Consider the following 23,752-nt stretch of genomic DNA (forward strand, 5'->3'; position numbering starts at 1 on the left):
CTGCTCCTCTCCTCCTCACTGGGATTCTGCTACTCGAATTTTTAGTCAACATTGTCACATTTTTCATGGTTAAAATGTCTTCCCAAATGCTGTTCATCTGTGACTGCATCTTGTCAAATACCTTCTTTTTCTATGTTTTTTTTTGTTGTTGTTGTTGTTTTGTTTTTTAAATATAATAGATGATGGTTTGTGCAATCATTTGGGGAAGTTGTCCAAATCAGAAATAAGAATGAGCCATGCCTGCATTTTATAAATTAAAAACATTAGGCCCTAAGTCCTCTTTTTCATTTATGTAATGTCTTCAGGAAACTTTACATCGTTTTATTGAAAATATACCATCATTTGTAATTAATGGTCAATTAATGTTTAAGTCAATCTAAGATATTTAATGAAGCAATGAGATATAAGATATAAAGGGAGACTTGCTTAATTGTGGTGAATGTTCATGGCAAAAAGATGACTAATTAAGACAGATTCTGTGCCCTCCAACAATACAGTTGAATGTTTTGTAAAAGCAGGAAATAATATGTACCATTAAGGCCTAAAGCTTTAGTTTAGAACAGGGTTTCTCAGTCTCGGCACTGCTGATGTTTTACCCTGGCTACTCCCTCTTTGTAGGGGGCTGTCTTGTGCCTCGTAGGGTATTTAGCAGCATCCCTACTGACTTTGACACATTAGATGCCCTTAGAGCCCTCTGCACCAGTTATGGCAACCAAAAATGACTTCAAACATTGCCAAATGTTCCCCGGGCAGGGGGGAGAGGGGAGTAAAATCGCCCCCAGTTGAGAACTGCTGGTTTAGGGTAAAGAGAGATTACTGTAACTGGGAAGCTCAGAGAGAACTTTTGACAGCAAAGGTAACATTTGAGTCCTCTCTGATGGCTGGGTAGGACAGGCAAGGGCCACACCCAAGCACTGGGAGGAGGGCATACAGAGGGAATCACACGAGAAGTGTTAACAGAGGTGCAAAAGGGCAAGTTTCTGTTCGGTACTGTACTAAAACCACTGTTGAGGGGAAGAATAAATGCTAGTCACAAACTGTGAAAGAGAAGAAGATCAGTATCCATCGGTGCAGGTGGTTTGATCATATACTTTGAAAACCCAAAATCATCTAAGCATTACTAACAGCAATTAACTGGCTCAACATCAAAGGATATGAATTGAACTCACTCTTGTGGGTTCAGATCTGGACTCAGCTTCTGCTGTCAACTGTGTGGCCAGCATATGACTTCACTTCTCTAAGCCTGTTGGCTGACAAGTATTAGAGACTGTTTTAAGGATCAAATTGTGTCATTCACTTAAAACAACTTGAAAAATGTAAAGCCCTGTTCATTGTCATCATTTGTGTAGCCAACTTTATGCCCAAGAGGTAATACTAAAAAGGAATAGGAGACATACACACACACACACCAAAGGAAAACCTCTACTAGTTATTTAATCCTTCAGTAATTTCTCTTATATTAATAACAGAATACTTTATTAAATATTTATTCTTTCCATGTATTATAAATGTCCTAAATGAGCTATCCCACTTAAACGTAGGAATCAACCCACTTACAGAACTGGTTACTTAGGTTAGATAACTTGCCCAAGGTCATAGGACTAGCAAGTGGTGAGCCAGTATGCCCCTACTGGCAGCCAGGTAGCACTGCAGGGCAAAAGCTCAGGTGTGTGTCCCTTGTAAGAAAGCTGTGTGACCTTGGCACAGTTACTTCCTGACTTGAAGTCTCAATTTTCTCATCTTTAAAATGAAGATAATATTACCTACCTCATAGGGTTAAATTAGTTCATGTATGAAAAACTCTTAGTATCACATAATATCATTATCCTCACTCCCACAGCCACCCCAGCCACCACTGCACTCTACTGGTTCAGCAGAAGAAACCAGATTAGGATATCTTTGCACACTTTAGCAACCCAGGTTTTATTTCCCATAGCTCTGGTTGGGGTTCTTTTTTTTTTGCCTTCCTAACTTGATGCTTTTTTAGTAGGGCTATATCACTGATAGCATATTTGTTGCATACTCTAGTTAAAACTGGTCCATTCTCTTGATAGATAGATAGATAGATAGATAGATAGATAGATAGATAGGTTGATTTCAGAGATGAAGGGAGAAGGACAGAGAGAAAGAAACATCAATGATGAGAGAGAATCATTGATTGGCTGCTCTCCTGGGGACTGAGCCTGCATGTGCTCCAACCAGAATTGTGATCTCCTGGTTCATAAGTCCATATTCAACCACTGAGCCATGCCAGCTGGCAAAACTGGTTAATTCTTAACTTCCATCTAGTATCATAAGAATAAGGAAGGATTTAATCACCGATTCCATACCCACATCTCCGACAGCGGTATCATATGCTATCGTGATCTGAAGTGTAGTCACTCACCTCAGGCTTAGGAAAAGGTTTTCCCTCAGCCTCACTTAGCAGCGTGTTGTCACTCGCCTTTTCTTTTGTCCTGTATTGCTGTTGCCTTGAGCACATTTGGCACTTTGTGGTAAAAGCTAAAAAATGCATTTTTTTTTTCCTTTACACAGACTAAAACCAAACAAGGGAAAGAATAGTTACTTTTTAAAGAAAAAAAAAGATTAACATATAAGCATGCTAAAAATTAAATTGTCAAAATGTGCAAAAGAAAAATCACTTATTTTTCCCTGCTCGAAGCAAATGGCAGTTTGTTTTCAGGATGGAACAAATGAAGATTTCTGGACCATGTGGGAACAAGCTGAACTAATTTATTGCCAAATGTGGCTCTGTGACTGTGAAGCTTTTCACCACTGGCCTCAAAAAAAATGACCTCACAAAAGCTATGTCTGAGAAGCATCGCCAACTATTATTAACTCAATGACAAGCTTTGGCCTGTGTTCTGATTCTCAGTGGATTAATAGCTTTAAATTAGTTTAATGATTTTTTTTCCTTTTTTTTTTTTTTTTAAAGCTCCAGATTTCTCTCCCCTTTAATCAGCCAAGAAATGATAGTATGTTCCCCTCTCTTCTCCCTTTGTCATCAAAAGTATGGAATCTAATCGTCTGGGAGATCCTCGCTGATTTATTCCAGATACGTATCATAAAAATAAAAACTGAAGTCCATTCATCAGCTCTCTCCAGAGACTAGTCACGTATTGACTTCAAGTCACCTATGAATGGCTTCCCCAGACAGAATGTCAAGAACTTCACTGGGAGATAAGGACCGTCTCCCACTTCCTTCCCCCACACCAGAGGCCAGCCTGTGTGGGGCCAGTGTCTAGAGTACGGATCTAGCTACACAGGTCGTTATCTCTGGTTGAGAGGACAGAGTGGCTGTTTGGGCTTTGAACGGCAGGCTTTCCGATGGCAGGTTCGGGACCCCGCATTCCCGGCACTTTTGAGAGGTCTTGGTCCAGACCTCCTTCAAGGGTTCATGGCCATAGCCCGAGGATCTGGAGAGCATGTCCCACGGGGTATTCAGGAGCCAGTTTATTCCGTGACTCCTGGTATCCCACAAAAGTAATCGCTGGACCCCTGTTGGTCAGGAGACATAGAACCAGGACCAAGAGAGTCTGCCATCAATCTTCACTGGAGTCGGGCTCAGCTGGATCTGAAAAAACTCTGAAGGCCAGAAGTAAGGTCAAGTCAAATGCCAGAAGCTAGGCGACAGACAGTTAACACCCGCTGGCCTCGAGCTGGGGGTAGAGACCAATTGAAATAGATTAATTGGGGTAGAGACCCATTAAAAGAGAGCTCAGGTTTTGCTTAAGAGGACGGGTGGGCTGGGAACCCGGATGTCAGCCGGGGAAGAATGGGGCTGCAGATCTCGGATCCAGGGCTTGCGTAGCGGACACAGCAGCTGGAGGTGCCAGTGAACGGAAGCATCACTCCGATTCGAGGCTGTTTTCCCTCCAACCACTCTGGGCTGCATCCTCAGCCCGCGAGTTCTTCTAGGCTGGGCCGGCGGCGCCTCCCGCAACGGGCCGCACAGCTGCATCCGGTTAAATGTCAGACGTTTCCCAAAGCAGGAAATATTCCGCAAAGCTCTACTTCAGGATGATATTAATGGTCAGATATGTTTAGAAATGTCACAACCATATCCTCCTGGAGGAGATTCACAGTGAACACTAAGGCACTGAGGATCCGAGGTTCTTTCCATTAAAGAACCATCGAAGTTGGTTGAACTCGCCTTCTCCTCCCAAATCAGTCTGACCTGGGACCTCTCTTGGTGGAGCGTCCACCTTATGGAACGGGTTCCAGTTTGCAGAGCTCGTCTGAAGGAACCTCAGGCCAGCCAGGCGCACTGCCATGATTGTCAGTTCCCCCGTCATGCTCCGTGCAGCTCCTAGCTGCCACTTGCTGAGACTACAATGGCAGGGATGAGTTGTCCCGTGCATCGGCCCTGGCATACAAGAGGCAGGAGAGTGTGATCATTAAGTAACTACCTGGGTTCCAATCCACACTCTCCACTTAGCTAGAAAATTCCAGATAAGACAGTCATTCCCTCTTTGACTCCATATCCTCAATGCTCTATAGCACATGTGTCAAACACAAGGCCTGCGGGCCAAATCCGTCCTGCCAGGCCTTGCAATGTGGCCTGTACCGCGCTGTCATCACTGCACTCCGCTGCGTTTCCATCACAATGACAGTTTATGACTGTTCAGTAAACCATTCGGCCCGCGATTTAGGCTAGATTTTAGATTTTGGCCCCTTCTCTGATTGAGTTCGACACCCCTACTCTATAGGGACAGTAATACAATAGTTTTATACAATATTATATGTTACTAGTGGCCCTATGCACAGATTCGTGCACATTAAAAGGATATTAATTAGAAGAAAGATTCATGCAGTTATTACATTACTGCAAAAAATTATATGTCAAAATAGTATATATAATATGGTATTATAAAATTAAAACACACGTGCGATTGGCACCAGCAAGAGCTTTATATGTATCATGCATGCATGAGTCAACGTTTATTTTTAAATAGCCATTGTGCATCATATGTACCAGATGGTCAGTCAGATGGATGGATGGTCAGTCACTTGGCCATTTATATATATAGATTGGCAGTGCATGTCATATGTACCGGCCAATCAAATGGATGGACAGTCACTTAACCTTTTATATATAGAGATATTATGTATATACATATATATATATAGTACATGTTATAATAGTATAATTTAATAGGATAATTATTTTTCACAGTTTTATTGTAAGGTTTACGTTATATATAAAACATTTAGAATTGTGTTTATAAGGACTGGTGTATGAATTCGTGCATGGGTGGGGTCCAGCCAGCCTGGCCAAGGGGAGGGGACATGGGTAGCTAGCCGGCCTGCCTGCTGGTTGAACTCCTGGTCGAGGGAACAATTTCCATATTAGCCTTCTATTATATAGGATATACACTGAGTGGCCAGATTATTATGCATTCAGAGATCATAATAATCTGGCCACTCAGTGTATAACTGTGGAATCATTAGTCATTTTATTTGTTTTTTTAAGGAGTTTTGAAATGCAATGAAGATCTACATTGGTATAAATGGGAACAGTAGACAAATGTGGAAGCAGATGAAATGTGGGGGAGAGGGGTTGTGTCAGGATGTGACATGGGACCATGTAGGAAAGTTAAATAAGTAGCACAACCTCCGTATAATGGGATACTATGCAGACTCGAAGAGGATGAGGCTGCCATACCTATACTGAAACATTCTCCACAATGTTCTGTTGATTAGAAATAAAATGCATACTAGTACAGAAGAGCGTGGATAATATTGCCTAAGAAATCCAAAAGCCATACACCCCAACATACATACATGCATAAAGTATCTCAACAAAGGAAACCTCAAGAACTTGGAACTGATGGAGGCATCAGGGTAGAAGAGAGACTTAATTCTTCATGCATCACCCTCGTGTGCTTTTGAATTTTCTACCATATACATATGTTACCCATCCAAAAGTAAATTTTTAGAGAGAAATGTAAAGGACACTAGATACAGTTAAATGAGATAAAGAAATAGCTGGCAGAAGAACTCAATATAAACAAGAAATTTGGATTTCACAAAAGAAAGTTGGAAGTCTCTGAGACTTCTAAATCGCATTCAGTGCTTTTCTACTTTACCAAGTTTACAAAACTTTTTATTAAACCCTTCTTCCTAGGAACCTAATATTGAACAATTATAAAAGAATTTTTTATTCCTAAAGAAAGGACAAGGCTGACCAATAATTTTGCCCACGTTCTTATAGATGGTGTTTATTATTTTCCTTTTATTACAATGTTTAATAATGTATTTTTTACTTTTAAAATCTCACTAGAAATAGCTTTTAAAGTTGTGTATATAATTTCTGTCTTTACAGAGCATTACAGAATTTATTGTTACTTCGATAAAACTTATTTTATAGCTTCTACAGTATCCTGAACAGCTTTTATTTATTTATTTATTTATTTATTTATTTATAAATATATTTTATTGATTTTTTACAGAGAGGAAGAGAGGGATAGAGAGCTAGAAACGTCGATGAGAGAGAAACATCGACCAGCTGCCTCTTGCACACCCCCTACTGGGAATGTGCCCGCAACCAATGTACATGCCCTTGACCGGAATCGAGCCTGGGACCTTTCAGTCCGCAGACCTACGCTCTACCACTGAGCCAAACTTGATTCGGCAACAGCTATTATTTAGCTTGTGTGAAAAATCCAATGCTCTTTGTTCTCAGAAACTAGAGTTCAAAGTCATAAATCATTTGGTCAAGAAGAAGAGGAAATTGGTGTCTTCAAAGTGTGAGGTTTTATCAGCAAATCAAATTGTTTCGGGTTGGAGTCAATGCTGGTTGTCAATTATGTACAGAACAATGCTGACCTCAGTGATGGAGCCAGCTGACTTAGGTTTTCAAGGGTGCTACCTGAAAAATGCTATGATTGTCACTTTTTCTCAAGCTGCTAATTATTAACAAATAAGTAGCTTTCGGTGTTATTTGGCAGTGTCCATCCTTTACCCCTCCATCCATGGCCACTCCCCCAACAGATGCCCTTCCTCTATTATTTTAAGTAACATTAAAGTGATGACAGTAAAACATTCCTTTCATAGGTTTATTATGTGATATTTTACTCAGCTATGCCTGGAATTCTAGATACTAAATTGGACTAGATAAATCTTAGAGCAAAGTCAATGTTCACCTTCATTATTTCTGCTAAAGGAGCTCCAAAAAAAGTGGCAATGATTAAGATGCTCATTTACCAGAGTTTCTAAGTGTAAAATCACGTGTGTGTGTGTGTGTGTGTGTGTGTGTGTGTGTGTGTGTGTGTGTGTAAGGCTCCCAAGATGAGTAGAGTGTAGAGTAAATGGCACGTGATGGACTCCCCACCCTCTGGGCTCTGCCATCGAAACCTAAATCCAGGTCCATCTTGCACTGACTCGCCCATAAGTACACAAACAGCCAGCGTGGTTGGGTTTTCATGTCTCCATATGCACATGTTCTGATCTCCATCTTAGCAGAACACTTCTCTGCTTAGGCCAGGATCTATCTGGAACAACAGAGAAAAATCACAAGTTATGTCCTGCCTCATCTATTCCCTGGCCTTTATCTCCCCCCCCCCCCCCTTTTGTTGTTGTTGTTAATCCTTATTCGAGGATATTTTTTCCATTGATTTTTTTAGAGAGAGTGGAGGGAGAGAGGAGGAGAGAGAGAAACATTGATATGAGAGAAACATCAATTGGTTGCCTCTCCCATGCTCCCTCACTGGGGTGAGGGAAGGAACCTGCAACTTAGGTGTGTGCCCTTGACCAGGAATGAACCTGCCCATGACCCTTTGGTCTTCGGGCCAGTGCTCTAACCAGTGAGCAACACCAGCCAGGGCCCTTATCCCTTTTGATAGGTAATGCTATCAGGTGAATGTGTGCTGCTATCTAGGGATGGTTGTTAAATTATATTCGACTAGGGCGGGACTGTCAGCACCTTCACAAGTAATGCTCAGTCTATAGGGAATGTTTACATCAACAAAAGCTTAAAAAGTCTCTTTTCAACTTGCTTTGTCTTTTCTGTTTTGCTTAAAGGTATGACACTGGCCTTTGCAGGGTCCTATTTGTTGGTGAACTTTGCTCCGAACATATCCCAGGCTATCTCTGGAAGAACAGTGAAGAATTACTTTGTTGGCTGGCAGTTCCTGATCTATGTGGTAAGCATTCTAATTATGATGGCGCAGCTATGTTATCTAGACCGCTGGTAGCTGCAGATGTTGGAGAACTAACACAGTCTTTCCTTCTCAGCATTAATATCTCATTACAGTGCAAATGAATTTGACCAACATGGAAGCATTTGAAACACTAACTCAGCAATAGAAATCCCCTGTTTCCCAGGTAGCCCATCTTTGAGGGTGACCCGTGACTGGAACAATTTCCACAACATTGAATCTGGCACATTTCAGAGCATCGTGTTTTAGGAAAACTCAAAGTAAAAACAGACAAACAAACCCCCCAAAACCCTCTCTTCCAAGTCCAAAGGGAGACCTGAAGACCCCTTTTCCTTCCCTGAATTCAAAGATTCCTCTGTTTTTGTTTTTTTAAAGTCTTCACATACTACACAACCTTTAATAAACTTGTATTTCTCTTCCACTCACCACCACTTATTCCCCTCTGTTTTCTCAGCTCCTACTCACCATTTGTTATAATCTAGGCCCGTGGTTGGCAAACCGCAGCTTTCAAGCCATATGCGGCTCTTTGCCCCTTTGAGTGTGGCTCTTCCACAAAATACCACGTGCAGGCGCGCACATACAGTGCGATTGAAACTTCGTGGCCCATGCACAGAAGTCGATATTTGGCCTGGGCGAGTCTATTTTGAAGACATGCCTCTAACACCGAGCCACACTCAAAAGGCCAAAGAGCCGCATGTGGCTTGAGAGCCTCGGTTTGCCGACCGCTGATCTAGTCGATCCCTCCCCACAAATTGCCAAATGCAATTGCTTTCCCTCTCTCTTTTTTTTTGTTTTTTGGTTTTTGTTTTGTTTTCGTTTTGTTTTGAGGGGTGGGGTGAGGTGGGAACCTAATTCTTCTTGCACCTTAAGCAGCATTGACTCGTGACCCATCATCGTCTCAAACTGCTCGCCTCTCTGCTTCCTCAGTTTGTTTTCCCTGTTTCTCCTCTTCTTCTCCAACTATTCTGTCCCAGACTCTTTCGATAAAAAAATATATATATTTTATTGATTTTCCACAGAGAGGAAGGGAGAAGGATAGAGAGCTAGCAATGTCGATGAGAGAGAAACATTGACCAGCTGCCTCCTGCACACACCCTACTGGGGGTGTCCCCGCAACCAAGGTACATGCCCTTGACCGGAATCGAATCTGGGACCTTTCAGTCCCCAGACTGACGCTCTATCTACTGAGCCAAACTGATTTTGGCCCATCCCAGACTCTTGATAGTCACCTCTTTCTCTTCTGCCAACCACTCTTACCTATTCATGCTACATATTCAACCAGGGTTTCCTAGGGTGAGCTCATTGCCCACCCACCATCCTTCTTTGGAAGGACTTCCAACCTCAGATCTATAGTTATCCCCAGGCCTCTTCCGAGCTGCACATCTATGTTCTCATCTGTCCCTTGATTACTCTACCCTGCATAGATGTCCCAGAGGTCCTTCAAATGCAGCATCTTAAAAATTGAACTCACCATCTACTCCCCTCAACTCCCTCCTCTCTCATATTGGAAGGCTCCCCTAACCCCTACCCTCCATCAGCCTTTAGGACTGGGCTTCCCAACCCAGGCCAGCCTTCCTCGGGTCTGTCATGCTCTGTGTCTCCTGCCTGCCCACCCCATTGTATCTTCCTACTTGTTCACCATACCCAGTCCTTGAACTACGGCAGCTGTCATCCATCAATTCTAAGAAATAGAAGGACTCGTTCTGTACTTCATGAGAGTCTAAACTTGAAGTCCTACCAACACATGTTATTCTTTGTCTGTAGGCAAAACAAATTGTCCATCCAGTGAGAAAGGAGTCCTATAGTTTATGATCAGAAGTTTAATAGCCCAAGTTAAATCCTTTGGAGATTAAAGACGCATCAAGACTTATTTTGGGGGGAATAAGCAGCATTGTTTGATGATGATGTATCTTACATTGTTTTAACACCAGAGAAAACGTTTTAAAAGAATAAGGCTACTTTTTATTAAACCTTATGTTTCCACACACACAAAAATTTGAAATTAAGTGCATTTTACTATTTTCCAAAATCAACTCAATTTATTAGTCGTTCTGAGTAGAGAGAGGGGAATTTTTGTAGCAGAAATTTCACAGTCCTGGGAGAGATCCATAGTCCCATAAAAATACAGTTGAAAGTAAATGCACCAAAAATGTATATAATTCCATATATTTATACGATAGCATAAAATAAACCTATAATAAAGTCATGTTTAAATAACACTATTGGCATTAGACTCTAAGGGAAATATTATGTTAGTTTGAAATTTAACCTGTTAGATGTTGCATCTCTAAAGACTAGAACTTATCTATTATATACTAAGATCTTGAGCTAAAGTTTGGTTTAAATCTGTTAACATCTAAATAATTAATATTTAATCCTTAGATGTGTCAGATTCTGTGCTTTTCCTATAAACCATGACTGCAAAGACCATAACTACAGTAATGATTCCTGCTCTTTTACCAGGCCAGCAAAACCCCTCTGAGCCTTGGTTTCCCCATGTGTAAAATGGGGATAGTAAGAGTGCCACTCCACAGGTTGCTGTGAGGGCTCCATGAATTAGTACAACTAAAGCATGCGGTGAGCATGCAGGAAGCACTGTTATTATTTCTGACCTCAGATAGCAGCAAAGCAGCCTCTTTGTGGGTTGCAGCAACCTGCAGAAATCACAGCTTCTTTAATATTGATATTTTCACAGAGGGGGGAAAATGTTGCTAGAAAAAAATTAACATTGATTCATGCTGTTTAAATATTTTATTCCTGGGAGCGCCATGACGTCTTAACATAAGACAGGACCCAGGGCAACTGCAGTCATTCTATGAATAATAGGAACCCGTGTTTTATTTATCTGAAACCTCAGAAGCGGATTTACAAAAAGTCAAACATGAGTTTTAGAACTGATAATGACCCTCATCCCCCAACCCCACCCAAAAATTAACAATCGGCACGCTCATCCATTCAGCTACCATGCTCTGTGTAAGTGAGGAAGAGCTTGCCTCTCTCCATCAGTGGGAACTGTGGTCCCCGTATCCAGTGAGAAATGGAAGCCTGTGGTTGAGCAGAGGTTTTAAGTATTGTTTTCCCATGTTTATAATTGTCCTTAGGGATTCTAGTCACTTCACCAATTCTCATAACTTGCAAAATCAAAGAAATGTGACATTCTGAAGACTTTGTATAAAATAATTTATACTTGACTCTTTTGTTTGATTTCCAGATTTCAGAAATACTAATTTTCTGCGTTCTCCTCTATTTCTATAAAAGAAAAGGGATGACACACATTGCGATTCTACTAACCCTCGTGGCACTTCTAGGTAAGGGTGTGTTTTGTTTCCTAATTTTGTAATCAGGCCATGCTAAGTCAGAAAGGAAAAATACTTGAGCATTCTATTCCTTTCTCACTGTTTCTACTTTTCAACTCTGAGTTATAGAAAGAAACTGAGTCTCATTTATGTAAACTAGACTTTGCATGTCTATTACTAAAACTGATATACATTTAATTCTTTAAAAATATATTTAACAATTTTTTTACTTTTTTGGTCATTATATTTGCTCTCTGAATACTTAGCATTTTTTTCTTGGAAATAATAGAAAAATATAAAGATAGAAAAATAACTACAAAAGTATCTCCCCCATGTTAAGAATGACCTGGAGTTGAATGTTGAGGTTATAAGTGATTTTCATTTTTCTTTTCAGGCTTTTCTGCGTTTTCTAAGTTTTCTTAAACGAACATGTGTATTTGTATAGTTTTTAAAAAATTAGTTTAAAATTTATTCATAATCCCACTACCTAGAGTATGTAGGTTCTTCTAATCTTCTTTCTGCATAATATTTTATTTTTATATATACAATATTAGAGTGAGACTGCATTACAGTTTTGTATTTTCATCTGTCCTCATCAACCACCCTCCCCCCACCAAAATAATAACTTGATACCAGTCTAGAAGTAACTTTCAGAGTTATAATTAATAGTGATTAATCAATTGGTGATTGTGCATACTTTGAAAATGCAATGATCAACTCTAGCAACTAATGGTTGGTTTAGCTGTTTGGTAAAGAATTCCAGTCTTGTTTTTATTTTGTGTTTAAGTATAATTTAACATCAGGTGGCAGTTGAATTAGATGATTTTTTAAAAGTTGGTGACTTTTCAGGGCTTTGGCAGTCCTGAGGTTCTGCAGCTAATGGAGCAGTGTGTTCAGCTGTTCCTCCATCAGCCATCCCTTTGGGAATCCAAGCTATTCAGAGCACAGGGCCATAATCACATTGTGCTCTAATTACAAGCAATGGGGTTAGGAGGAAATCAGGGTCCCTCAAGAGCTAACTTTACAAACTTAAACCATCAAGTAACACACATCTCAGTAGATTCTTGACATTGCCTAGATTCGCTGAGATATGACTGTTGTCACACTCTGTAGAAAATATGTGAAAGGTCAGGTCAAAAGATATTTTAAAATGAAGAGAGGTGCCCAGTTGTAAGGGCCTCCTTGTTGGGATTGGCGGTTTGTTTTTAGAATTTATTACCGGGTCTCCTCTGTTAAGTGTGACTTATAACAGAAAGAAAATGCCTAATTTGGAAGTGTGCCCTAGTACCCTTCAAGTTAAAGTATACTTTCGGTTTTTGGAAAAGGAGATTCTGGAAGGCTTTTCCTGGTTGGAACACTTCACCTGCTATTTTAAACACATCATATATATAATAGGTAACGTTATATATATATATATATATATATATATATATATATATATATATATATATATATATATATTCTTTTCAGAAACTAAAAGGAGTAAAGTTCAGATATATAATATTATGACCAGATATCAGCAGCAACAAAAACAGTATTTTTCCTTCCCCTTGCCTTTGACTGATAATTATGTTTGATTTCATGTAAAACTCTATTTTTCTGTAGCTTTCAGCTAATTTGTGGAACCATAAGTAATGTATTTCAAGGGATCTAGGCAAAAAGGAAGCCCTGTCTTCTTCAGTGTTTCCAGAAAATGCTTCATTGCGTTCACATTGATATAACCTTGTCAGGTCACTTTTTCTTTGCTGCTATTTGGAAACTAAGAAAAACGTGTTCCCATAAAGCGCAGATTCCTCTTCAGCATAGAAAATGTGTAAACCTGCTTATGTAAGTCTTAGAGTTATGGTTGACTCTGAGAAATGCATCCCCAGCTCTGGTCCTGCTTCCTATTAGTGTCTTCTTCAAAAAAATATTTTAATGAAACTTCTAGGCATTTATTAACAAAGGGTTCATGCCTAGACTAAGTACAATTCTTAGCCAACTCACAGAGTGGGTTGCTTTTCACTTTTTGGTCTTCTCATCTCTTTGGCTTTACATTTTTTTTCCAGTATAGCTTCATAGTTATTTTCCCATTAATGTCACATGGACAATCTGACTTTTCTTATCTTCTCCCTTCACTGTTTTCTCCTTTCCCATCTATTAGTAATCATAACCTCTATAGTAGGGGTGTCGAACTCAGAGAAGGGGCCAAAATCTAAAATCCAGCCTAAATCGCGGGCCGAATGGTTTACTGAACAGTCATAAACTGTCATTGTGATGGAAACGCAGCGGAGTGCAGTGATGACAGCGCGGTGCGGGCCACATTGCAAGGCCTGGCGGGACGGATTTGGCCCGCAGGCCTTGTGTTTGACACATGTGCTCTATAGCATCCTTTCGACAGTTACGGCTGGAAAATAAGCATCTTGCTGCAAAGATAAAAAGCACAGTCCCACGGCAGATCTTCAGCTGATAGAAGCCAATCTGACGCCCAGCCCAGCTTAAGCACCAGGGCTACTGCTTCGCTCGAGTCTTCATGCTTAACGCATAAGTGGGGTATGGACCCCTGTACCATGTACGCTCCCGGTATTTATTTCTCATCCTGTCTCAGATATGTGTTTTATTTGTGTCCTTTTTTGTTTTTGTTTTGTTTTTCAGCCTCATTGACTGTTATTTCCGTGAAAGCTGTCTCGGGCATGATCACTTTTTCTGTGACGGATAAGATACAGCTAACGTATCCCATCTTCTACATAATGCTTATCATCATGATCGCATCTTGTGCTTTCCAAGTCAAGTAAGTTAGCTCCCATGTCCTCACCCGTCTCTCAGCATTCCTGTGCTTCCCTGAGCGTCCGTCTTTCTTGGCTTCAGATGATAATTAAAATTAGATGCAACTGATTTAGAAGGGTGAAGGGTCCACGGCTTATCCTCAGCTAACATGCCTTGCAATATCCTTCACATCCAATAAGACGTTTTTACTGAGCGCTGCCTTCGCATCTTGTGAGCTCTAAAGTGCAGCCATAATCCAGCTAAGTGCACTTTGATACTTTCCTGATGCTCTTCTGCTTGTAATTAATATCCACCGTACACAGGTTGTCATTAGCAATAAATCAAAGGGGCAGGTCCACATCCAGATCTCATTTCTAAGTATAGGAAATACATGAACCCTTCACCTTCGCTTCTTAGCTCATGCTCATTAATTGCCCAGAGATGGACAAAACCAGACGTTTGGCCGGGAGGGAAATCCTTTCCCCAGAACTTTGTATCTCTCGCCAGAATTTGCTTCGTACCCAAGGGATTGTGGAATGATTGTTTTATGTTTCTCTTGGGGCCTAATAGTGGTGACATGGAACATTTTTTAATTTCTGCTCTCCCCGCCTATTCCACCCCCCCCCCCTCTATCTCCCCTCCCTGCCACCCCTCTGATCCAATAGCTTCCCCTCCATCTCACATGGTGAGGATGCCTTTGCCTGCTAGGCTCTCGAATGAACCAGGAAGTCTTCTGTTTACCCCCAAAATGCTATGCAAAGTCACCGCCATCCCAGCGCCAGCGGGGAAGTCAGAGCCCACACTCGGCAAGGGATCGGTTCCTTTCTTAGTCCTAGAAGTCAAGCCCCATTGTCATGGGTTGGCTGTAGGCCCTGTAACTGTGAGTGTGGACAATTACTGGAGAAACCAATGTTTTGTCACCGTTTCATAGTCATTTCCTTATAAGACTGAGTGTGCTTCTAATACTTGAGTCTTGCTTGTTTTGTCTCTTCCCTTCTTCTGAATTAATCAGGGCTGCTCTGCTACCTTTTAGCATGTAACGATTAGCATCATGATCCTTGACCTCTGCTTGATGAATTTAAAAGGTAGATATGGCACAGGTAAACTGCATTCTTATTGCCCTTGTTTCGGTCCCTGCACCTTGCACACTGGAGCTGTGTGAACACAGTGGAACTGTAGAACTGTGGCTTTCAGCTCTGGCTTGCCCATTAAAATTACCTGAGGAGGCTTAATCCACATATATATGTGTATATGTATATACACACATGTACGCATGTATATACTTGCATAGGCATACCTGGGCTCTGCCCACAAAAATTATTTTTTCCATTGCTCAAGAAGAGGACCTAAGCATTCATGCTTTTTGAAAGCGCCCAGGTGATGTCAGTGCAGTGCACTGCTCTAGAGAATGTTCTAGTCCCTGGCGGGCAGCACTGCTCAGTGCAGGAACCTGAATTCGGTTGGTGGCCAAAGTGAGGAGCCGAGTTCCCACATGTGCTCTGCAGCTGGAGCCCTCAGCATTGTTTTTGAAACATTAAACATTCCTTTTCCTTCTCCATCTTCTTTCTTGGCACGTGGCATGTCAAGGCATAAGCTATACTATTCCCTCGATATGATATTTAACAGATTCTAGGGCCTATCGTAATGAATCAGCTGCAGTGTGATACCGGTCCAGCAGCTTGAATTGCTTCCAACTCAAACTTCTGTGGCCTCAGAATATGATTAATTGCTTTTCATTGTTACTGTTGTTGGTTTAAACAGACCATAAAACCTGACATCTGATCTCATACATCAGATGCATATACACTATGACTGCTGATTGGAAATGCCCTTTTACTGCACTTCCTCTCCCTTTGTAGTTGTAGCTGAAGAACATGCATTTCTCGATGTTATTGTTAACTTATTGCCCAGCATCTCTTAAAGCCAGAGCGTCAGTAAGTGCCTTCTTCTCTAGGTTCCTGAATCAAGCCACAAAACTCTACAGTACAGTGGCGGTGGTGCCCGTGAACCACATTTTATTTACAACCAGTGCCATTATTGCAGGTGAGTTTTGGCTTTCTGTACTCAGGTGTTCTACCCCCAAAACAGGCATGTAAGAAAATCAAGGAATCCTTCGGTTACCAGGATCTGTGTAACCCATATCCTCCCAGCCTCACACAGTGTCTGAGTTTCCTCCATCACACCCTCTAGGACAGCGGTCGGCAAACTCGTTAGTCCGCAGAGCCAAATAGCAACAGGACAATGATTGAAATTTCTTTTGAGAGCCAAATTTTTTAAACTTAAACTTCTTCTAATGCCACTTCTTCAAAATAGACTTGTCCAGGCCATGGTATTTTGTGGAAGAGCCACACTCAAGGGGCCAAAGAGCCGCATGTGGCTCGAGAGCCACAGTTTACTGACCACAGGTCTAGGAACGCGCGCTCTCTCTCTTAAAAATATATTTTATTGATTTTTTTTTTTTACAGAGAGGAAGGGAGAGGGATAGAGAGCTAGAAACATCGACCAGCTGCCTCCTGCACACCCCCTACTGGGGATGTGCCCGCAACCAATGTACATGCCCTTGACCAGAATCGAACCTGGGACCTTTCAGTCCGCAGATTAACACTATCCACTGAGCCAAACCGGTTTCAGCCTCGGAATGCTCTTCTACTGTGTAAGCGAATGCTCTCCAAGGCTCTCTGCCTCCCAAGACAGCTCAGACCCGTTTTAAATTACTCAATTATTTGGAGAGCTCTAATTGTTAGAAATGATTTCCTTATATTGGACAGCAATTAGCCTCCCTGTGAATTCAAGGCATTCATCTTAGTTCTGCTTTCTGAAGTCTTCCCTTTGCCAGCCCTGCTGGTGATGAGAGCAGTGGAAGGGTCTTCTTGTGTCTTGTCTTCGGGCCAAACATCCCAAGTCCATTAACTCTTCCCTCTCTGGCCTTCGCCACTTTGATCAGAGAGAGGGCCCAAAACAGCCCAGTGTTTGAGGAAGGCCAGACAGATGAGAACAGAAATTACTCCTTTTGCTGTGCTAGCCTCTATTTTTCTACTATTCTATTTTTTTTTAAATATATATTTTATTGATTTTTTTACAGAGAGGAAGAGAGAGGGATCGAAAGTTAGAAACACCGATGAGAGAGAATTATCGATCAGCTGCCTCTTGCACACCCCCTACTGGGGATGTGTCCGCAACAAAGGTACATGCCCTTGACCAGAATCCAACCTGGGACCTTTCAGTCCGCAGGCTGACGCTCTATCCACTGAGCCAAACCAGTTTTGGCTATGGACAGTTTTTTAATGTGTCAGACACAATGGTGTTTTTTAAAAAGTATGAAATTTAAACTTGGTTCCAACCCAAATACAGTAGAACCAGGTACATCACTCCTACTGTTTGGTTCTTTGGCTCATTGGATGAATTAACCAATATTGAGATTTCATTTCCTGTTGCAAAAATGCCTGTATTTTGGAGGTAGGTAGGGCATTATCTGTTTCCTAATCGGCTCATCTTTTTTTTTTTTACTTCGTGGCAAACAATGTGACTGCCAGTGGGCAAATTTTAAAAATTAATTAATACATTTTTCTGGCTTCTCTTTGGCATGTTCACATTGCCAGCATCACTCCTCCTGTGCTTTGGGGCCATTATTAAGTAAATGGAGGGTGACTTGAGCACAGACTCTGCACTACCACATAGTCAGCCTGACAACCAAGATGGCTGCTACCTGAGTGTATATCCCTCCATGCTGCTCGGAGGGATACCTCATGTCCCGGGGGTGTGTGTTTTTTTCATGCAACTCAGGACAGCCTGCAACTTAAAAACCTATGAATTGTTTACTTTTGGGATTTTTCATTTAATATTTTTGACCCTGGGTAACAGAAGCCACGGCTAAAGGGGGCCTCCTCTATTGGCATGATTTGAAAACCAATGTGCAGCTTATTGTAAATATTCTTATCCTAAAATGTTGTCTTCTGTTCCTGTTGCAGGCATCATATTTTATAAGGAATTCCTGGGTGCGGCTTTTCTCGCTATGTTTATATATTTTTTTGGGTGAGTAAATGTCTGAAGTTCTATTACTTTTATGTAGGATTGTTGGCATTGTACGTGAGGCATAGAAAACTGGAAAATTATAGGACAGACAAGCATCTCCTGGGCTCCTAAAGGAAATGTTTTTCAATTTCACACCCAACACAAGGCTCGGTGACTTTGACTTTGTGATGTAGGTATCTGTCTGAGGGTTCTGAAACATTGGGGACTTTCAGTTCCAGCCACTGGCTCCTTGTAGCTACTCCATGCCTTTCCATACTACAGCAGACCTGTCTCACCCTTGGGGAGCCCTAGGTTAGATCTCAAACAGGGAACCATGGATGCCTCAAGGATCACCTAGCAGAAAAGACCGTGATGGGCAGATCTAGCTTTGGACCTAATGCTATCAGATTGGTGACATCCCTTTCCCGGATCTGGGTGCCCAGCTTTAACCCTTTATTGCTGGGCATCATTGCCGACATCTTTGCAGAGGACAGGACTTTGACGGAGGATCACCAAGGTATAGGATCATCCGTTGGTTCCAAATGGCAGTCCAATAATGCTTAATGGTGCTTTTAAAAATATATATTTTATTAATTTTTTTACAGAGAGGAAGGGAGAGAGAAACATTGATCAGCTGCCTCCTGCACACCCCCCCAACTGAGGATGAGCCCGCAACCAAGGTACATGCCCTTGACCGGAATCGAACCTGGGACCCTTGAGTCCTCAGGCCAACACTCTATCCACTGAGCCAAACCAGTTTTTGCTTAATGGTGTTTTCTTTATTAAGGTATTACATATGTGTCCTTTCGCCCTCACCCCCTGGTGTCTGTGTCCATTGGTTAGGCTTATATGCATGTGTACAAGTCCTTTGGTTGACCTCTCCCCCTTCGCCACACCCTTCCCTGCCTTCCCTCTGACGTTTGACAGTCTGATTGATGCTTCTCTGACTCTGGATCTGTTTTGTTCATCCGTTTATGTTGTTCATTATATTCCACAAATGAGTGAGATCATATATTTATCTTTCTCTGATTTATTTTGCTTAGCATAATACTCTCCAGGTTCATCCATGCTGTTGCAAATGGTAGGAGTTCCTTTTAACAGCAGCATAGTATTCCATTGTGTAGATGTACCACAGTTTGCTGACAGGCACCTAAGCTGTTCCAAATCTTAGCTATGGTAAATTGTGCTGCTGTGAACATAGGGGTGCATGTATCCTTTCTGTTTGGTGTTTCTAGTTTCTTGGGATTTATTCCTAGAAGTGAGATCACTGGGTTAAATGGGAGTTCCATTTTTAATTTTCTGAGGAAACTCCATATTGTTCTCCACATCCTCACCAGCACTTGTTTGTTGATAGCCATTCTGACAAGTGTGAGATGGCACCTCGTTATCATTTTGATTTGCATAGCTCAGATGATTAGTGACTTTGAACATGACTTTGAACATGTTTTTATATGTCTCTTGGCCTTATGTCGTCTTTCAAAAATTATCTATTTAGGTCCATTGCCCATTTTTTGATTGGGTTGTTTATGAGTTCCCTGTAAATGTTGGAATTAAACCCTTATCAGATATAACATTGGCAAATATGTTCTCCAGTGCAGTGGGCTTTCTTGTTTTGTTGGTTTCTTTTGCTGTGCAGAAGCTTTTTGTTATGTAGTCCCATTTGTTTATTTTCTCTTTAGTTTCCATTGCCCTAGGAGCTGTATTGGTGAAGAAATTGCATTGGCATATGTCTGAGATTTTGCTTCCTGTGGATTCCTCTAAGATTTTTATGGTTTCCCATCTTACGTTTAAGTATCCATTTTGAGTTTATTTTTTGTGTATGGTATAAGTTGGTGGTTTCATTTTTTTTTTTTTTTTGCATGTATCTATCTAATTTCCCCTATACCATTTATTGAAGACACTGTCTTGACTCCATTATATGTTCTTGCCTCCTCTGTGAAATATTAATTGAGCAGAGTGGTTTGGGTCTATGCTTAATTAATATTTGACAGAGGAGGCAAGAACATACAATGGAGTCAAGACAGCCCCGGAGCTCAGAGGGCGTTGGAGGGACAGGGCAGAGGCCAGGGAACATCGTCCCTGGGGAAGGCGGCCTGTGCACAGTGAGGACAAGAGTGACCTTCTGCCAAAACTAGTTTGGCTCAGTGGATAGAGCATCGGCCTGCGGACTGAAGGGTCTCAGGTTTGATTCCAGTCAAGGGCATGTACCTTGGTTGCGGGCACATCCCCAGAAGGGGGTGTGCAGGAGGCAGCTAATTGATGATCGATGTTTCTGGCTCTCTATCCCTCTCTCTGTAAAAAGAAAAAATAAAATATATATTTTTTTAACCCTTTGCACTCCGCTGTCCCCTCTCAGGGGACATCGGAATTCTAGCATATCACTCGGATGTCCCCTCTCAGGGGGAACATTGCAGTTTATTAGTGATTACGGGGAATTGAGTTAATTCAACGCACGTGTCCGCCGCAAAGTAGCGTCGAGTAGCTGGTAGCCAATGTCCAGAATGGTTCGGAGTGCAAAGGGTTAAATGACCTTCTCCCCAGACCCCTGGCCATGAGTGGCTTCTTCCCCTCCTCCTCCTTCCCCTCCTCCTGGTCCCTTTAACCTGAATCATTACCTTTGTAATACAGCTGGATATCTGGTATTGAGATCCCTCCTACTTTGTTCTTTCTCAGGATTGCTGCAGCTGTTCGGGGTCTTTTAATTCCAGATTAATTTTTAGAGAGTTCGTTCTAGGTCTGTGAAATATGCCATTGGTATTTTTAGGAGGAGTGCATTGAATCTGTAGATTGCGTTGGGTAGTGTGGACATTTCATCTGGTATGCTGCATGACTGTTGTTATGCAAACTGGAACCCAGACTACTCTCAGCATAGAAAACCCATCTATCTTGAAAACGCAATTTCATAAGATATTTGGGCAAGGCTAAACTTCTGGGATCTGGAAACTGTGACTGTTCTTATGGCCAAGGACAACTAAATTTCTTAGAAAATTAAAGCATAAATTATTTTTTTCTCTGTGTGTGTGTGTGCTCGTTTTGCATGCCAGTAATGGGTCTGGGCATGCATGGACAGAAAATGAGACTTAATGTCTACCCAAAGGGTTTAGAGCCTGAATTAGCCTCCAGATGGTGAAAAGCTGGGGCAGAGATTTGCTGGACGCTCTCCAGGGCTTGGTTCTGAGGACAGATATTATTGGCTGCAGCAATTAAGACAAGTTTTAGGCAGCTTACCATGGGAAACAGGAAGAACAAAACCAGTGGAATGTATGCCATCTTGTGGAATAGGGGGCTGTTATTTAACACCACACGCTGTTTCAGCGTTCTGTGTTTCTGTTCTCCTTACAGGTGTTCTCTGTCATTCCTGGGTGTGTTTTTGGTCACAAGACATCGAGAGAAGGAACATCTGCCACAGTCTTACATTGATCTGGGGACTATTCCCGGTAAAAGTGTATATTCTTTCATTTACAATAGAAAACGTTATCCTCATAAATTAATCATTGCCCGAATTATTTAGGGCAGTGGTCGGCAAAATGCGGCTCTCGAGCCATGGTTGGCTGCTCTGTGGACTAATGAGTTTGCCGACCACTGGGATAGGGGCTTAATCACAAGGAACAACAGCCTGTAATTATTGGAATCGAGAGACTAGGTCAGTGGTTGGCAAACTCAGAAAACAGAACAGCAAACCGTGGCTCGTGAGCTGCTTGGGGCTTGCACGCCACAGTTTGCCGACCACCGATTTAGGGTGTTAAATTCACGGGAAAGAATTATTTTCAAAACATAAGCACTTAAAGCATCACCTCTGGTATTATTAACTGTGCTAATGCTCATCTATTTGGATGTCGGGTTTGCACAGAACAGGAGCTGGGAAAGAGGAGGAGGGGAACATTGTCCCTGGGGAAGGCGGTCTGTGCACTGTGAGGCTAAGAGTGACCTTCTCCCCAGACCCCGGACCATGAGTGGCTTCTCCCCCTCCTCCTTCCCTCCTCGCTCACCCTGGTCCCTTTAACCTGCATCATCTTTCCAGTTAGCTCCTTCCTTTCCCTGAGAATCACTCTCGTTAGTCCTGCGGCCCACAGAACCAATGTCCAGGACGAAGGACACCCTCCACTGTGTCCTCCCTTCTTTTCCCCCTCCCCTCCTCGACAGTCTCCAGCTTTGCTAGGGGTCGGGGGTGACCTGTAGGGGCCTAGCCAGGAGTCGTGGTGTCCTCACAGGTTCCTCCATCGTTCTGTTGGGACCACGCCTTTGAAGCACAAGCCCTTAAAGCCTCGTCCGCACGGCTGAGAAACTCACGGCCCCGTGGACTCTGTGCTCTGTTTCCCACGTGAGCCTTCTGGTGGGCTAAGAGCGTGCAGGGCGGGAATTAAGAGCTGGCGTTCGTGGCGAGGTGTGCATTAGAGGTGGTGACCCGTGTGGTCAGAGGCTCGGTAGAAAATAAAAGTTCACCACTTACTTTCAACTCCTTTTCGTTTCACAAAGCCCCATGCATAGGATCAATGGCGTTTAGAAGCCTTTCTGTGTAGTTACGTGCATTAGACTCAACATAAAAGAAGACAGGACTCTGGGGAGCAAGCTCTGGAGATGGGGGGATGCGTTGTGTTCACCTCCTGGCCGACCCGGGCTGGTCTCCGTGCCCGGCGTGGCAGCCTCCGTGGGCGGGGAGACTGCCCTCTCCCGTGGGCAGTGCTGACCACTGACCACGTGGCGAGGGGCACGGGGTCCCCAGGGCCTTTCCCCTTCGGCTTAGAGGGCGACCACCCCATCTAAAAAGGGGGAATTTACGAAGCCTTACGCTCCTGCAAGAGCTCGAAGGATTTCTGTGTGATTGCTATCTCCGCAGGGAAACAAACGCTGGATAAAATACAACCAGATTCAAACGGTTTATCCCGTGGAACCCTGCCCGATGGAAGTGACTCAACAAAGAGCCCAAGTGGAGAGAAGAAAGAGGTCTAAAGTGCCCAGAGCGATGGCCGTGGGCCTGTTACTCGATTCCCACCTTCTTAAAAAGCTGCACATGTTCCATTTGTGTCAGCAGCTATTTATCGCTGACATGTGCTCGCGTGCGTTCCAGGTCTCTGCCCACCTCCATCCTGCGGACGCTCGGGGCCCCCCTGCACTCTGACAGTCTAATGTTCGCCTGGAATGTAACTTCAAGTGCCCCCCCCCCACCCCCGGGGCCTCTCCCGAGCCAGCCTCTGGCCGCCTGGAGCTTAACGAGGGCCTGGCTACCCGAGCAGAACTGCCACGCAGAAACGTGCCCCGACCTGGCTGCTCGCAGCCTCCGGAGGTGCCGGCTGCTTTGTTTTAGAGATGCTTCCCCCCAACCCCACCACAGCCTGACTCCAGGAATACAGGTTTGAGAGCAATCATTTTTTTGAAATCTTTTCTTAGTCAAGGTCTCTTACCTTTCTGTTCCTAAATAAGAACAGGGAGGCTGAAACCGGTTTGGCTCAGTGGATAGAGTGTCAGCCTGCAGACTGAAGGGGCCCGGGTTTGATTCCGGTCAGCACATGTGCCTTGGTTGCGGGCACATCCCCAGTAGGA

The 23,752-nt window shown here is 42.7% G+C and overlaps 1 protein-coding gene across 2 annotated transcripts in view; it reads left to right on the forward strand.

The window, feature by feature from the left end:
* Positions 1 to 23,515, forward strand: part of NIPAL2 (NIPA like domain containing 2) — a 61,685-nt gene extending 38,170 nt beyond the window's left edge. The window contains exons 5-11 of one of the 2 annotated variants that reach the window (XM_036436770.2): positions 8,023 to 8,144; positions 11,371 to 11,467; positions 14,090 to 14,225; positions 16,155 to 16,243; positions 18,169 to 18,232; positions 21,554 to 21,648; positions 23,049 to 23,515. In XM_036436770.2, the coding sequence (XP_036292663.1) occupies positions 8,023 to 8,144; positions 11,371 to 11,467; positions 14,090 to 14,225; positions 16,155 to 16,243; positions 18,169 to 18,232; positions 21,554 to 21,648; positions 23,049 to 23,161 (716 nt within the window). In that variant the 3' untranslated portion in view covers positions 23,162 to 23,515. The remainder of the gene's footprint in view (positions 1 to 8,022; positions 8,145 to 11,370; positions 11,468 to 14,089; positions 14,226 to 16,154; positions 16,244 to 18,168; positions 18,233 to 21,553; positions 21,649 to 23,048) is intronic. The other variant, XM_045581377.1, reaches the window with a different exon arrangement.
* Positions 23,516 to 23,752: the final 237 nt, after the last annotated feature.

Source organism: Pipistrellus kuhlii, unplaced genomic scaffold (genome assembly GCF_014108245.1).
Source record: "Pipistrellus kuhlii isolate mPipKuh1 unplaced genomic scaffold, mPipKuh1.p scaffold_m20_p_14, whole genome shotgun sequence".
Taxonomy (NCBI): Eukaryota; Metazoa; Chordata; class Mammalia; order Chiroptera; family Vespertilionidae; genus Pipistrellus; species Pipistrellus kuhlii.